General features: G+C 36.8%; 1 protein-coding gene across 3 annotated transcripts in view; it reads right to left on the reverse strand.

Moving 5' to 3' along the window:
• Window positions 1-407: 407 nt before the first annotated feature.
• Window positions 408-17,809, reverse strand: part of csgalnact1a (chondroitin sulfate N-acetylgalactosaminyltransferase 1a) — a 36,506-nt gene continuing 19,104 nt past the window's right edge. For 2 of the 3 annotated variants that reach the window (XM_084400393.1, XM_084400394.1), the window contains exons 4-8: window positions 16,333-16,434; window positions 7,601-7,779; window positions 7,202-7,296; window positions 2,657-2,738; window positions 408-879 (exon numbers count right to left, since the gene is read on the reverse strand). In XM_084400393.1, coding sequence (XP_084256519.1) covers window positions 590-879; window positions 2,657-2,738; window positions 7,202-7,296; window positions 7,601-7,779; window positions 16,333-16,434 — 748 coding nt within the window. In that variant the 3' untranslated portion in view covers window positions 408-589. Of the gene's footprint in view, window positions 880-2,180; window positions 2,556-2,656; window positions 2,739-7,201; window positions 7,297-7,600; window positions 7,780-16,332; window positions 16,435-17,809 lie in introns of all 3 variants that reach the window. The other variant, XR_014626287.1, reaches the window with a different exon arrangement.

Consider the following 17,809-nt stretch of genomic DNA (forward strand, 5'->3'; position numbering starts at 1 on the left):
TGCTACTGGAAACCATTTGGTAATGGTTTTAATAATTAACAGTTGATGGTTTGTAATGTTTGTAATGGTATTCGTAGTGGAAAATATTAGAACTTCTCTGATGGTTTCTTCTTGTTGTTTATTTTTTCAGCAGGGACTTTAAATATTTATATTTAAAAAACGAACTGCAGTAATTATATCATTAAAAGTTATTATGATAATTTTATTCATATAAAAACTGCCTAATGTTCAATTAAAATGTTTGTATACGCATTGAATCAAATTGAATCGTGATCAAACTTAAATGAAAAGCTTGTGAATCGAGATCGGGATTGAATCCCTGCAAACCGGAATCGAATCATGAAATTTCAGCCCTATTTGTGCTATATTCCAAGATTTCCAAGACGGTAGAAACAGAACAAGATTTTGTAATGTTGGGCTTCATGTGGACCCCTTTTATGATGACTTTATTGTGCAGTGAAAATAACAACCAGAACATTTTGCTTCCACAAAACAAAGAACGGCGAACGTCACGAGCGCGAGTAAACGAGGACAGAATGTCCTCATGTGAACTATCCCTTTGATGCATGTAAAGAAGAGGTAACATCCATCAAGCTTTTTTGGCTCCACTCCTCTGTTTCTGTTTGCGGAGGTGAGCCTCGATCTCGTGTCGGAAGAGCAGCATTCCCAGCTGGCCGTGCGAGGCTTCGTTCATGGCCTTGGACTGCATGCACATCTTGTACTGGTCCGGGGGTAACTCGTCCGCGCAGCGCTTCTCATGCCACAGGTGGAAGAGGCCACGGGACGGGGCGCGCACTACTAGTAGATTACTGTGGAGGTACTTCCTGTACAGGTGCACGTCCTCGCCGCCCCAGCCTTTAATGTCCACATCGAAACCCCCTGGAAGAGTTGGAGACAGTCAATAGGGCCATGAACATTATCACAATCACATTTCTTGAATAGCAAAAGATGGAACCCTCAAGCAATAGAGATGTGGAGCTCAACATTTAATGCCAGTCTTCTGAAGATACTAAAATCCAAATTCTAGCAAATTCTTCTGGCTAAATGGTTCTAAGAACGGTAAGGAACGGTTCCAGTTATATTTCCACTTGAGATTGGTTAGGCACGGCACGATTACAAACCGTTACAGCACACACAACGCCTCTGCACCAGATTTCTCTCAACATGTGGACATGAGACCTGTCAGTCAATACATGGGGAAACAAAGTAACTTGCACTACTTATTTGAAAAAGTAATCTAGGGCTGTGAAGCGATTAATCGCGATTAATTGCATCCAAAATAAAAGTTAGTTTACACATAATATGTGTGTACTGTGTATAATTATTTTGTATATATATACATAAAACATAAAAAATGTTATTTTGGATGCGATTAATCATTTCACAGCCCGAAAGTAATCGGATTACTCTCGTTACTTATAATGCGTTACACAGTGGAAAATAAAACCATATCCATACCGGCTGGGCCGGATCAGCAAGAAATGGAACAGATAAGCAAAGAGAATGGTTCACCCTAATGGTGGGAAAGTGGCTATAGTCTCAACATGTACAGTTGTCAGATAACCTAAAAATCTCAATGACTTCTTAAAGGGACAGTTCATCAAAAAAATTACTCACTCTCCTCCTGTCCTTACACACCTTTACGACTTTCTTTCTTCTGTGTAACACAAAGATGATATTCTGAAAAATGTTTCAGCTGTCTTTGTCAATACCCATCTGACATTTAAACGTTTATTCATGGGTGAATCAACATCATGGATACATTTTTTACTTTCTGTACAGATCTTTAGTTTTGTTGATTTATACATATTTAGTTTACCTTATATAAAAAATGTATCACCATTTTGATACAATTTACAACAAACATCATAAAAAAATTTAAAATAAAAAACCCCCACAAAGATCCTTTTGAGTTCCACAGAAGAAAGAATGTAATTTAGGTAAATGATTAAATAATTGTCACTTTTGTGTAAACTATCCCTTTAAGAGAAGAAAAAGGCAGTCAAGAAGAATTTTATTCTAAAGATTGTTTTGTCAATCAGGCAGAAATAGCTTATTATTCCTATCTATTTAAGGCAGCAACAGCGCATTTAAATCTGACCCCTGTATTGTTAATGCGGTCAGCTGCAATAATGCATCCGCCAAAAAGAAAATGTTGAATGAACACGTTGTTTACTTACATCATCTGTTGTTGTTAAAAGGAAGTTTGAACTTCCCTCAGGACAAACAGCTCTGTTGTCTGTTCCTGTGTTATTGTGTAGGAAAGCGTGTAAATGTGTATTTGTTCAGTCTGAATCTCCATTTGAACAGTATATGATGTAGATTATGTATTTGCTTAATAGTGCTTATGAAACAAAGTACTGACTTCCCTTAATGGAGCATAGTATTTTTGCCATCTGTCTGCTGAGATGTCCATGTCATGTGACTCTACTAAACTCTGCTGAAGCATCAGTATCAGCCCTTGTTGTGTCAGGTAATGTTTCTCATGTCCACACAGGTAATCGGTTAAGTCATGAGAACTGCTTGATTCTCACAGGTCGGACCTGTTGTGTTCACTGAGATTGCATTATTATTTGATGGTTTGTATTTTACTTCTACATACTGTCTCTGCATAAGTGCTTTTTACATTCAAAATGATCTTAAAAAGGACATTTACCTATATTGATGAAGTCGGATCTGTATTGGCAGGTCATTCCAAACCCAAAGTCCCTCCAAAAGCCAGTGTCCTTTTTAATGATCTGTAAAAGAGTGAATACTGATGAGGATGAGTATGACTGATGGGTATCTTGTGTCTCATTCACGGTCCAATTTTATCACTTGCCAAGTCGCAAATGTGTGTAAAAATTGATTTGGTGAGTAAATAAAACTGCCAGTTGCCAGTAACTATATAACAAACTCAAAGAATGATGGTGATTTGAAAATAATTTCAACAAGTGTTATTATCGTTATAAGGTGCAATATGTAATATTGACAGCTAGTGGTTGAAATGGGTACTGCAGTCCAAATTCTAAATATTGGAGAGAGTTGTTTCCCCCGCCCTCCTCAGACTGGATGCTCGCGTGAGTTGCCAGAGAGCCATCTCTCAAACGCATCTCCAATATTTATGCCTCTGGTCATGGAACTTTTTAGATGAATGCCGAGGCTTTTTAGGTTGGGTAGAATCTGCGATCTCTGACCCAGTTTGCTGGCTTTCACGGCTGCAGTTACACTATGTTTTCCACCAAATGACAACCCAGGGTATTGAAATACTTCTGAGTAAACTGAAAGTGGGCGGGAAGTTGCTGTTTGACCATGGAAAAGGTTTGCAAAGTTACAAAGCACAATGTCACTCCAAAGGGAGTTATTCTCTATTTCAGTAAGCATGGTTTCTGAACTCCCTGAAACGCCTCCATTGTAGTCTTAAAGGCACACTATGCAAGATTTGTACCTTAATATAACAGCTTCGAAATAATTTTGATGGTAAACAAACTCGTAGTAGGGTGAATCATCCCGATAACAAAGCGGGTGGGGGTGGGGCAAAACCAGCAATGCAAGTTTGAGAGGTGGCGCCCCGACAAATCTTGAAAGAATCACGACTTGCTTTACGGCACAACTAGGGATGTCCCGATACCACTTTTTCACTTCCGATACGATACCGATGCCGCAGCTTTGGCTATTTGCCGATACCGATATCAATCCGATATTTTTATTTTATTCTTGAACTAATACTACTACTAATAAAATATATGGAAGCACTTTGCTCAATTAGCCACATAAAAACATTTCACTCAAATGGAGAACAAATACTTCTCCAGTATATAGTCGACAACAACAGTTGATAATGAAATACTGCCACTCTTTATTCAAAAGACCTTGAGATATGTTTGGTAATTGTACCTGAATGAATTTAAAATTAATTTGCTATATTTCAGATCAATATATTTGTTTCCTTAAAATTTTAATTAACTTTAACGTTATTCTCATCTGAATTATAAATAATTTATTTCTGTATAAAATAATACTACCATTAAAAACACATTTGATTTTCTTTTTTAATCAATGTAGAATGTGTAACTTCAAAATAAACAGATTAGTGCTCTGTTTTAGGACAAGAAATGAAAACTTTATAATAATTTTTGCTTTTAAACAGCGTGTGTGTGTGTGTGTGTTTGTGTGTGATTTTGGTTGGGTGACAGTTGTAGGTTACAGTTTGACAAGAGTTTACAGTTTGACAAAAGCACAATGTTGTGTTTTACACAAATATAAGTAGGCTAAACACTTTTTGCAGTTTTAATGATATCCTGTATGAACAAAATTACGGAGTATGTTTTTATGTTTCCACTGTTCGATCGCGCCCGTGCCTCTCTCTCTCTCTGACACACACATTCCAGCATTGCAATCTTGACAGCGCAGCCTGTTCATTTTGCTGCGTTCACACCAAACGCGAATAGAGCGTCAAATTCACGTCTATCGCGTCTAGTTCGATGCTTGAACAGTTTGAATCCATTCGCGCGTCCTATTCGTTTTGGACGCGCGCGTATAATGATATAAAGCAAGCGTTTGAAGCGAAATAGACGCTCATTCAGAGCTAAGGCGGGGCTACAGATTAGGTGTCCCTAAAGAACCCGCATATGTCTATGCGCGTATCTAACAGTAGTTCCGCATTACATTAATTAATGTGCACGCAAGTTTTATTTATTTTTATACCGTGTATTCTCCGTGTAAATCCATGCACCGACCGAACCGTGACGCACGTACGTTCAATACGAATACATGTACCGTTCCACCCTTAAAGGTAGGGTAGGTAATCCTTTTTCTAAAAAAAAAACATTCCAAATTTGTTTAAACTGTCTTTATATAGCAATACATAATTAAAATGTAAGTACTCTGAAAAAGAAAATATAAAACTCGAGTGACTGTAGACCTTTTAATCTGCAATAAACACAGCTCATTATTTCCATTCACTCCCACCCCCTCCCTTCTGAGCTCCTTCCAAAGCCACGCCCCCAAAACACATGAACGCGCGACGCCAAACGCTCAGGCTCAGCTGGAAGACGCATTTATTACCTGAGACGAGTGGAGAGGAAGGAGCACAGTACATACAGTGACATCATGTCAGAATCACATGTAATAAAATACCTAACTTTATCACTATGAATATAAACAAATAAGATTTCTTTTAGTACTCACTATCAAGCTAGCATATCGATAATGGTAAAGTTTCATTCGGTAACGAGCTATAATTATAAGGCAAAACTAAAAACAGGTTGCATTGATACACGTTTTTCCATTACCATCAGTTACACTGTGATGAAGGTGAATTTCGTGTAAGATTCATAACATATACGGTGTTTTGCATGTAAGAGTTTCCATGATGAAAACATTGTTGACTCTAATGAAGACTAACGTAAACTCCGAGTCCGGAGACAAGTACCGCATCGTCGGTTCGAGGACAGGTCCGGGGTTGAGGGCGAAGCAGAGGAGGTCGTTCAAGAGTGCGGGCAGGGTCCGAGGAAGTAGTTTTTGCCTTGTTTGCCTTCGCTGACTGCATATGCAGGTGCTTTGAGCTGAATATTTCCGGGAATGGTGACATGTGATGAGTGCACGCAGGGCAGCGCACGCAGTGGGGCTCGGGCACGAGACATGAAGGCATCTGATTGGTTCTTTACATTCGCACCGAATGGCAGTGATTGGTCAGAGTTTTTACTGTCCTGCAGCTGCTACAGAGGTCTGATTTTTTTCATTCCTTTTTCTAAACACATAATGTATTGACTACTATCAGGATGGAAGGACCATTTCACCCAGTATAAAAAAAAGTGTTTCTGAACAGGATTACCTACCCTACCTTTAATAGGTATCGGATTTTTTTTTCCTCCCCTTCGATATCCGATCTAGCGTTCTGGGCCAGTATCGGCACGATACCGATGACGTGGATCGGATCGGGACATCCCTAGGCACAACGTATGAAGCAGCCTCTATGGAAGACACTAGCCCGCATTTCAGACGTGAATCATGGCAAAGTCGACGAAGAAAATGAAGAAAGCGCGGTCGGACAAGTGCAGAGACGGCTCTGCGTGAGTGGTTTTACGACAGTAAGGTTAAATACAAGTACTCCACAGCGACTCTAGGGGTCACTGTTTGAGAAAAACGGAAACTGCATAGTGTGCCTTTAAGTTTTCTGTCAGTTTGTTTTCTGGCTTCCATGGCTGCAATACACTGTGCTTTCCACCAACTGGCAACCCGGGTGTGGAAATACTACTGGGTAAACTGTCAGTGGCCAAGATTACACAAACCAAAACAAAACACATTTCGACCTGGAACGCACATTCAAAGTAGAATAACTGGCTCTTGCATTGTTTTTCAAAGAAACAAGTATTTGGGTTGCACTTTATTTTAAGGTCTCTTTGTTACAGTGTAATTATATATTTAAGTACTGAGTAATAGTAATTAACAACATGTACTTACTATAATGTTAGGGTAGGATAAGGATTTGGTTGAGAGTTAGTTGATTGTAATTATGCATAATTTACTGTTATTAATATAGTAAGTACATGTAACATATGTAACAAGGACACTGTAAAATAAAGTGTTACCGAATTTTGCATGTTTCTAAAGCTCTACAAACATATGGTACTTTTATGCTTTAGTACAGTCAAAAAAATAAAAAACGAAACTTTTAACGAAAAATAAAACACAAAATGATTTAAGTATTTTCACATAAATATAAATAAAACCGTAACTAGAAAACTGAAACTAAAATACATTAATAGCCACTAGATAACATTGCATTAACCTATCTTGCATTAACCTATCAAAACGGATATATATGGAACAAAATCATGAAGGGTCTTTTTTGCAAAATGCAGTTAAGAGAGAGAGAGACTAACTTGTATATGCTTTTCCTCCCATTTGTCCCTAATATGCATGGTAATAGCTAAATTACATCACTCTAATAATAGCAAAAACTTATTTTTTTTAATATAAATATTGCTAAATATATAGTCCATTATTATTATAGTCCAATATATAGGCCAATAGATTTTCTCAATTCAATCAGCATTTGCGCATTATCAGCACATTTAATCAAGCTCTTTATTATCTACACGTCCAGAATATCAATGCCACGCGACCGTGATGATTGTGTGTTCCATCACAATGCGGCAATTAATCACATCAAACTTGATGAAGCATTTTAATCTCCTGATGAAATGAGTTGCATTACCAGCTGCTGTTCCACAGGGGGGGTGTGATCGTGGCTGCCGTAGATTACAGCTGGATTGTACTGGCTGAAGAGAACTGGGTAAAACACTTTCTTTCCTAAGACAGAGTAAGACAATGCCATCACACAGCTGGCTATGATACCAACACAACAATAAAGCACTTAATTAGATGGCCATCCTCTCTCTAATATAGTCTCAGAAACAATATAAATGTATTTACACTACCGGTCAAAAGTTTGGGGTAAATAATTTATTCCTGAATTATCACATGATCCTTCAGAAATCATTCTAATATGATGATTTGCTTGCTCAGGAAACATCTCTGATTATTATCAATGTTGGCCATTTTTAAGTATCCAAATACTTTTTGGGTCTATATAGTGTTTCCTCTTTTCTCTCACCAGGCTGGGCATTAAGACGACATGTGTTCAGGAAGTCGGCTGTGAAGAAGATGTCCACGTCACAGAAGAAGAGCAGGACATTGCCCCCCTTCCAGGCACGAGCGCCCACATCCAGCCCTCGACCCCGAGAAAACTCCTCGTTCAGCTGGATCAGAGTGAAGTTACGGAAGTTCAGCTCCCTGCAAGAAAATCACAGACTGTCTCATAACGGTCACTGGAACGTTCTCTCAGTGATAAGCATTATCTTATGTTGTTCTTTAACAACATCTGTTTTTCTGGAAACAACGCCATATCAACAGGAGACAAATCAGGAAACAAATCATAAGCAGAGCTTCATGACTAAGTGTCAAGATCAATTAAAATATCAGATCATTAGACCTTTTTTGTTTTGTTTTTACTTTAAAGAGGACCTATTATGAGGGGGCACATGATTTTTTTGGTCTGGTTCTCAAGGGAGCACCTGGAGATGATGCTTGGTACTCACACTTTATGCAGCACACTTATCATACAAGCTGCTAACATGTAAAATGTAAAACGTAAACGCATGTTCATCTTTGTTAAAGCTGTATTTTTATTTTATTTTATTAACATGAATGACAGCAGGAATATTAGGCTGCTGTCACTTTAAGACAGAATGCACGGACCGCATATACTGACACACATCCGGTTTCTTTCTCAACTGTTCACTTATGACATAACCGAGAGAATACTTGCCGAGACGGGTATTTTGACATCATTTTCGTGTGTATAGCCGCGTTTCCACTGAAATTACCTGGAACAATTTGTCCCAGGAACTTTTTCCCCCCCCAGATCAATTGCTGTTTGCGTTTCCATTGTGGTCTAAAGTACCGTGAAGATTAGGCAAATAGTCCAGTGACGTAGGACTGCGCGTGACCAGTTCCCACTGGATTTCGTCCTCCGCGACTCAGCTTAATAAAGCCTGAACCTCGTCGCCGGTCTATCTGTCGTATTTTTTAAACTCCATAGTTGATTCGAATAGCAAACAACCCTTACTGCACGCACCGCGACAGACTTTTAACAATGGTGGTTGAATTAAAATGCTGCGTGGAGTCAACCAATCAAAATGCTGCATGAACTCAACCAATCAGCATGTTCAGCACCCAAGTCCCACCCCCAAACTGAACATCCCTCATTTGAATAATTCCCACCCGAGGCATAGGCAAAATAAAGGGTTAATACTGTGTTGAAACTTGTGGTTATGGTAAGGGGACATTTCCCAAACACACTGGAAGTAGTTGACCAAATCACAACACACTGATCCAGCCGACCAATCAGAGCACATTGTACTATTCAGAAGGAGGGGCTTCGTAGACACAGGAACAAACGGAGCATTTCTGACAGACTGAGAAGAGAGGTGCAGCAACAATGTCAAATATAGGAAAATGATGTGTTTTCTGAACATTCAAGCATGAAAACCTGTTCTAGTGGAGCCCAAAAACTAAATCAAGACTTTGAAAAAGGGCACGATATGGCCTCTCTAAAACTTTTTCTCTTAAAGAATTTAAAGACTGTCAAAAGATTGAAAATAATTTTAATGAAAATGGTACCAAAGTTTTTCAAAACCATGTGAATCCAACATGAATACAAAGAGTACATTTCCACTAAAACTAAGCGCACTAAATATACGTTTCACTGTCTGTTGGGGGGGAAATTAAGTCGATTGTGACGGTGCTGTGATTGATGGCGGGTGCAGATTTTACAGCGTGACCTGCATCACTTCTCATATAGAGGGAATAACAGGCATCCTCAGCCAGTCTGTGTGACTATGAATACAATCAACCGCATAGACACAGAGACACACTAGATGATTAAAGTGTAATGCGCTGGGCTTGAGCCAAGCTGTATAAAAGCTCAATGCCACCACACACAGAGTGCAGAGATAATACCTGCTATTAAAGCCATACAGCTGTTTTAGCAGGAACAGGAAGAGACACTTCCTTTATATTACTGAATCACTAACAGTGAATCACCACGTTATCAAACACTCCACTCTAATGGAGAGAGGATCAGTCTTTGGCCTGAGAAAGACTCTTTTTTTTATATAAACATACATTTTGTTTTTTTACAACGGTTTTGATTTTGCTTTAATTAATAATTTTAATCAGGAAGTACTCATTAAATTACTCAAGATTAAAGACATTTATAATCTTACAAAATATTTATTTTTCAAATAAATGCTGTTCTTTTGAACTTTTACATCAAAGAATCCTGAAAAAATGTATCATGGTGTCCACAAAAATATTAAGCAGCACAACTGTTTTCAACATTGATAATAATAATAATAATAATAATAATAATAATAATAATAATAATAATAATGTTTCTTGAGCGTCAAATCAGCATATTAGGATGATTTGGTAACACTTTACTCAAAGCCTTCATACATAATGCTTTATAAAAGTATTTTAATACATGAATTATGCATTGCTTGGTCTCATGACTAAATGTAACCACAGTTATAATGCATTTTAATACTAGATATAATATCTATTAATTGTTACACCTTTAGAAAGTATAATGCATTAAAACACATGACAACCAATTTCAGAAGTAACAAGTAATCTGCAAACATTATATTGCATTTTAACTTTGATTACAATTATCTATGAAAAGATTTGATGCATTATAATGTAGCCTACATTATGAATACGTTTATAATGCATTATACATAAAGGCCTTAAGTAAAGTGTTACCAATGATTTCTGAAGGATCATGTGACACTGAAGACTGGAGTAATGATGCTGAAAATTCAGCTTTACCGTCACTGGAATAAATTACAGTTTTAAATATATCAATACTAATATATAATTATTATAAAATATTATATATTTATGACATTTCATAATATTATTGTCTTACTGTATTTTTTTTCTTTCAAAAACAAAAAAATCTTACCAACTCTAAACTTTGGTTTGGTGGCATGCAAACATGAACAGGACACAAAAAGACAGAAAAGATGGTATTCATAAAAAAGCAATAAAACCCTGGAGCCACAAGCATTCAGACACTAGAAAAATGCTTGTAAAGCACCTGTCACATGTGGCTGCCCGCTGCTCTCATTGGCCCAATGCAAAAAATAGGCCAGAATGTCTGCCTGAAATAAAAAAAAATAAAAAAGCACCTACTTTCCCTGACCGAGATTCATAACCCACGAAAATATTGCTGCAACCCATGGGAGTTGCACTGAATAAAAACCAGTCATTGTTAACATACATTATAGCCGGCAAAAAAAAGTGTTCAAGAGCCACTAGTCGTGAAGATTTAGAGCAGTTACAAATAGCCGTTTGTAACAAACAAGATTTGATTTAAGTCACATTAGCGGAACAGATTTGGACAAGAGCCCGGGGCGTTTCAGCATGCATGTGATATTCAGTTCACCATCAGCCACAAAAAAGCAAAACAAAAAACACTCCAAATATTTCTTTCTATGATACTGACTTGTTTTCAAAGGCTGTCTAAGATATTTTTCATTCCGTCATTCATTGCATTTTTTCCATTTCACTTCAGCTTTGGGACAGGCAGACAGATAAACAGATAGATAAGATAAGATAAGATAAGATAAGATAGATAGGTCTAAGTACACTGTGTATAAACAGTATAGCCTGCATGGTTTTTATTAGATTTAGCTCAATTCTGGAGACAAATTTGTCCCCAAACTATATCTAAATGAATCCACACACAGTTACTAGCATGTCTGATCACTTCAGGGTTATAAATGTCATCATCAATAATGAACATGAACCTGGTTTGTATAATGCAGTGTTACTTACACTCTCCTCTCTTCCCTTTCTCAAATGAACACAAATTATTCATGTGTATGGATTGACTTTGCCCGGCAGATCCGGATATCACATCTACCTACTTCTGTGAGGACTGACACTGATGGTCTTATAGCAGTGAAGCGTCTACAGATTCTTAACAGCAATGTGTGTGTGTGTGTGGCTCCAAAAGAGCGAACATTTCTGTTGTTTATTTTTTTTCTGTTTTTATTCATTTATATATATATATATATGTGTATATATATATGTATATTGAAAGCATTGAAAGAGCAAGAAAATAAGTCGAATTATAAAAAATATAATGAATGTATATATATATATATATATATATATATATATATATATATATATATATATATATATATATACATATACATATACATATACATATATACATTCATTATATTTTTTATAATTCGACTTATTTTCTTGCTCTTTCAATGCTTGCTATTGTCGTTTAATCTTAAGATTGTGTGGTTTCAAGAGATCTTTATCTTCAAAGGGTCTAGATATAAAAGAATGTCTCCATCTCAAGGGTTTTCACGTCAACGGACGATGTTGTAAAGCTGCAGTTTATGGAAGCTTGTTTCCGCCACAGAATAATAATTAAAAAATGTAATTGCGACACAATTACCAATTGTCACAATTGTCAAAAGTCACAATTACCTTTTTGATTTTTTATTCCGTGGAGGAAACAAGCTTCCATTGTAATTTTCCATTTCTTTTTGTGCACTGTAAAAAAATTATCGTGATTTTAACGGTAAAAATGTGACAGTAAAAACCTGTTAACCATTTAACAGTAAGTTTCATAACTATGGTGAATAACTGTTATCTAACCTTAACCTGTTAAAATACTGTTAAATTTACAGTTTTTGGAAATGAAAAAGAACAAGTCATTGTATTTACAGTATAAAAAACATAAATTGACATTCCCAGAATTCCCTATGTGACACTTCACGTGATGTATTTCAATTGAAATAACCATTTTTCAAAAAAAAAAAAAAAATCTAATCATTTATGTACATTAGGGTTTTATGTTACATCTAATGTTGTTAAATGAATGTTTATTGCATTTTTTCATGTCATGCGTGTTCCCATGATGGTGTTCAGTGTTTGTGTGAAATGACACTAGGCACCTTCTATATATTAGTATTGACCTTCTCAGCTTGAGGAAAAGCTTCTTGTGATGAGCTTTGATTCATCATGTGACTTTCTCATTTTTGGTGGTTGTCATTGTATTACAAAGGTACAAAACAGATATTAGTATAGGTTGGTATATTAACATTATTTCAGTTAATGAAATATGTTTTTCAGACTGGCAGACAAAGTACAGGATGAAGTCTGAGCATTGAAAAATTATATTAAGATGATAAAAAAAAAATGACCCTGCTAATTTTATATCATCATCATCATCATCATCATTTCGTCTCCTGCTTTCTGCTACTTCGAGGCTCTTTCAGTCAACCACTCTGGCTAATAGCAGGCATTTATTAAAGTAAGAAGTTGTTGGTCATTCAAGGCGACAAAAGTGAAAGTGACTCTTGGTGATGTGGGATTCAAGCATTTATGCAAATGATCAGTCAGCCAATGCAGCAACTGTCAGATACTGTATGAAGTGTGTGCAAAATGAAGGTAATAGCAACTGTGAGCAATTTTCCTCTTCTCAAATTATTTTTCTCTACCCACATACAGGGACATAAATCACAAAAATGATGTGTGGAAAATAGTGTCAAAACCTGTGGCGATTCCAAGTGGGTTTGATTCATGCATTTATAGTCATTCATCTTGTTTATATGATATGATGCATTATCTACTGCAACAATACATTTACAAATGCTTTCTCCCTTAGAAACTGAGCTAGAAACTGAGTATTAGGCAAAATAAAATAAAAACATTTCATTTTTTAAATGGCACATTGTAGTTGTGGTCAGATGTTCAAGGGCGATGGCTAGTTCTGCAGCTCACCAAAATCCTTATGGCAAGTATCAGTAGAAATACTCAGTATGGGCAAATTTAGGACACACAAGGTGACCCAGGAGACACAATTTGTGGAATAATGTTCACTACCACAGAAAGGCAATCATTTTGGTTTCAATACTGTACTTACAAATGGAGGGCTACACTGTAAAACATTTTTGTAAATATGATATAATGATTGATTAAAATGAAATCTGATTAATGAAATCTGAGAGCTTTCTGTCCCTCCATCGACAGTCTACACAACTACCACTTTCAAGCCTCAGAAAGGTAGTAAAAAGACGTCATTAAAGTAATCCATGTAATCCAGTGATTTAACCTCAATTTTATTAAGCTACGCAAGTGCTTTGTGTACTTTAATGACGTCTTTACTACCTTTCTGGGGCTTGAAAGAGGTAGTTGTGTAGACCGTCAATGGAGGGACAGAAATCTCTCAGATTCATCTAAAAGATCTTCCTTTGTGTTTCGAAGACGAACGGGGTTTGGACCGACATGACGGTGAGTAAATGATGACAGAAATGTCATTTTTGGGTCGATCCTCTAACTTGTATTTAAGGAAAATGACTTTAGGAAATGAAGGTATAAGCATTCAGGTCTGCTGGGAAGTTACAACCAATTAGCTCTAGATGTCTGGAAGAGAGCTGGAATGAACAATAAGGAAATTGTGGAGAATCCAGTTAGTCTAAAGTACAGAAAGAATTAAGATCCCTTGATTTCTGGATCAGAGAGAAGCCAATGAATTCCCACAGAAGGAACAAGAGCTGTGCTGATTATTGGCCCTTCCCTATCTTGAAAGGTACAAGGCCATGATTGCCTTCCCATTTCTCTAACAAATCCACTCCAAAAAGTGTCCCTGTATGGTCAAAGAAGATAGATCTGAAAACCAATGAGTCCAGTTGCATTTCAATGCTTCTCCATAAAGAGAAAAGCCATTTTCTTCCTGTGAATTGAGAGATATCTTATCCGCTGCAATGCAGGGAGGTTTCCAGCATGACCCTGGCTGGATTCCAGGCAATCAACTGCTCTGTTGATTTCATCTGCCTCCGAGCAGCATCTGAGGTGACCTGTTATTTTCACACTGGATGGAGGTCAGAGTCACTGCAGTCTAACAGAGCAGATTCACTGACCTCCAATCTGTAATCACGACAGTGCCGCTAACCCCAGCTGTGCTCTCATGATTACAGATTTGTGGTGTGTGTGCCAGTGCGATTGATGATAACAAATAGTCAAAGAATATTAGAAAGCATTTCGGGTTATGACGTTAACCGATGGCTCCCTGAGACAGGGAACTTCAACACTGCTCTTGGATTGACGCTATAGGGGTACGCCATCCGAAGCACATGTGATAAACACGCCAATTTCATTGGCCGACGACGTCACATGCTTTGATTTATGATGGGCAGCATACTCTGCTGCGATGCGACCGTGTCCCTCTCCTACTGTCCCACACATATATATCTCTATATGCATATAACATGCGGTATATACAGTATATACACTGCCCGGCAAAAAAAAAAAAAAAAAGGTCGCTGTTTGGATTTAAATTTATGCTTAAGAGTTTATGACTGGATCATTATTGCAATGTTTCTTACTTGGTAACAGTTATTCAAACCCTAACTGATGGAGTGTGTAGATTTTCATTTCTTAGGAAGACGCATCATGGCCATATTCCAGGATGACAAAATGTCAAGATTCATCAGGATCAGATTGTGAAAGAATGGTTGTGAGGAGAAAGAAGAATCCTTTTCACACATGAATTGGCTCCTCAGAGTCCAGACGTTAACTTCATTGAAAGTCTTTGGGATGTGCTGGAGTAGACTTTATTGTCAATACAAGATCTTGACCAAAAATGTATGCACCTCTTGATGGATATAATTGTTGTGATGATATTTCTATTAAGAGGTATATACATTTTTTATCAAGATCTTGTATTGATAATAAAGTCTACTCCAGCACATCCCAAAGACTTTCAATGAATTTAAGGTCTGGTGAAAAGTCCTGACAATTATGTTTCCGTGTATTTTATAAAAAAAAATTTTTTTTTTAAAAAACCCACAGCGCTGAATGTCATATGGTGATTGTGAAACATGGAACATCTCATTTGTTATGTTTCGTGTTAACAAGAACAATGCACTGAAGATTTAATTCAGTGGCGCAGCAAAAATAGACTCGGCGTCAAAACGATCACGGCACTGCGCCGCCTCAGTGTACAGTGTGAATGCTCCAAACTGTTAACATGGGCACCGGAAAAATACGTCCAGTCTGAAACAGGCCTAAGAGGGCCTGTTATACATGTCATCAGTATAATATAATATAATAATAATAGAAAAATAGAAATAATCCAATATATTTTGTTTGACCAAGAAAGTTATGAATTGCTTGTTTATGAAATTATGAAAATACTGTATAAAAGCTATATTATACTTGTTTTTGTACTGTTAAAGATATATTAATTACATATTAATGTCATGTATTCTACATCTTTATTTATATATTTATTACAAGATATATTATAATCTGATATTTATTAATATCTATTGTAAAAATTACATATATTTAACACCACCCAAAATGTTATGCATATATCTTGTTAAAAATTTAAGCTGACTGTGCATTTGATTATTACTCAGTATATCATCATCATCTTTTATTAATACAACTCGTTCAGCATTTAATATATTCATGAAGATGGGTATTTTAAGTCTTGCTTGGTCTATAAATTTAAAGGAATTATTTATGTTGATCAGCACTATGTAGACTTACTGATAGCAGAAGCTGAGTGTGTTCATTTGATCAGTTTACAGTTCGGTCGATACCCATAATGCATTCGGGATTACTAGAAGGAACTTATGAAACCCCTCTGGTTCCTTTTTGAATAACTGTATTTCTCAGCCTTAACCTCAGCCTTATCTGCTCCACTGTGTGGATACACACACATATATTAACATGCCATACCTCGATGTGTTCTCCAAGGTTCCTTTGACCTCGTTCATCTGGTCCCTTCCAAAGTAAACCACGGTGAGGTGCACCCGCCCGTCCTGCTTCACACACACCTCTCTGTAGACATGCACAGAAACAAACACACACTGAGGTTAGCACTCAGTGGGACAATCTACAGCTGCACCAGCTCGAAAGGAACATTGACTGAAAACTGAGAAAGTGAAAACAGAGGAGGACAAATATAATAAGTGCAAAACACTTTAAAACCAAATCATTATTTATAATTGATATACTGTGATGCCAAATCAAAATATTTTTGCATTACTACAACAAAAACTATACAAAGCATTGTGGGTAGAGTAGGCATCATAAAAATAGGTAGCATAATTATATACACATTATAAATCCCAGAATGCACTGCAGTGAGCTCAGTGGGAAGAAATTATGCAAGATGAAAGAGCTATTGAGTCGGCCTTGAGAGAAGCATGCATGAAGATACTGTTGCAGATTTTGACAAGACAAGCTCACCCTACAGGGCCACTGCAATCGCAACACACAAGGACTGCAGTGCTAGCGGGAGATTCCTGATCTGAAGCAGCCACATTCTGACAGAAGTGTGGCGAGTGTTTTGAGAAGATCCTGAACATGATCTTTTTATGTCCAACGCACAATAAAGGCATGGTTAGACTTCAGAGATGCTTCAGCTCTAAAGCGTGGCATGATGATTTTTGATGGTTAGTGGTAGTTTAGCGGTTCAGATTTGGTTTAATCCCTGAGGGGGGAAAAACTTGAATGGGAAAGAGACATCTTTTTTTGTTTTGACCATTTTTAGGTCTTCTTACCATTTTATTGAACAAAAGTATGGAGAGAAGCATGGAAACTGGAACGGGCATATTTCTCGTGCCACATTCAAACCTAATTTTCTGTCTCTGGAGCTCCTAGTTCTCCGATATAATGTGCCATACTGTACCTCTGTATAATTCTGAGAAGTAAAATACATAAATTAGCATATAAATACACTACCATTCAAAAGTTTGGGGTCAGTAAGATTTATTGCAAGGGTGCATTAAATATGACAGTAAAAGCATTCATAATGTTACAAAAAATTTCTATTTTAAATAAATTTTGTTAATTTTAACTTTGTATTAATCAAAGAATCCTAAAAAATATGTATTACGGTTTCCACAAAAATATTGAGCAGCACAACTTTTTTCAACATTGACCATAATAATAAATGTTTCTTGAACATCAAATCATCATATTAGACTGATCTCTGAAGGATCATGTGACTCTGAACACTGGAGTAATGATGCTGAAAATTCAGCTTTGAAAACACTGTCAAATATATTGAAACCAAAAACAGTTACATTAAATTGTAATAACATTTCACTCCTGATTTTATTGTATTTTTGATCCAATAAATACAGCCGTATTGAGCATTAGGAACTTCTGAACAGTAGTTATGGGGTTTTGTTAATGCCTTTTTGAAATG

The sequence above is a fragment of the Rutilus rutilus genome (genome assembly GCF_951802725.1).
Source record: "Rutilus rutilus genome assembly, chromosome: 25".
Taxonomy (NCBI): Eukaryota; Metazoa; Chordata; class Actinopteri; order Cypriniformes; family Leuciscidae; genus Rutilus; species Rutilus rutilus.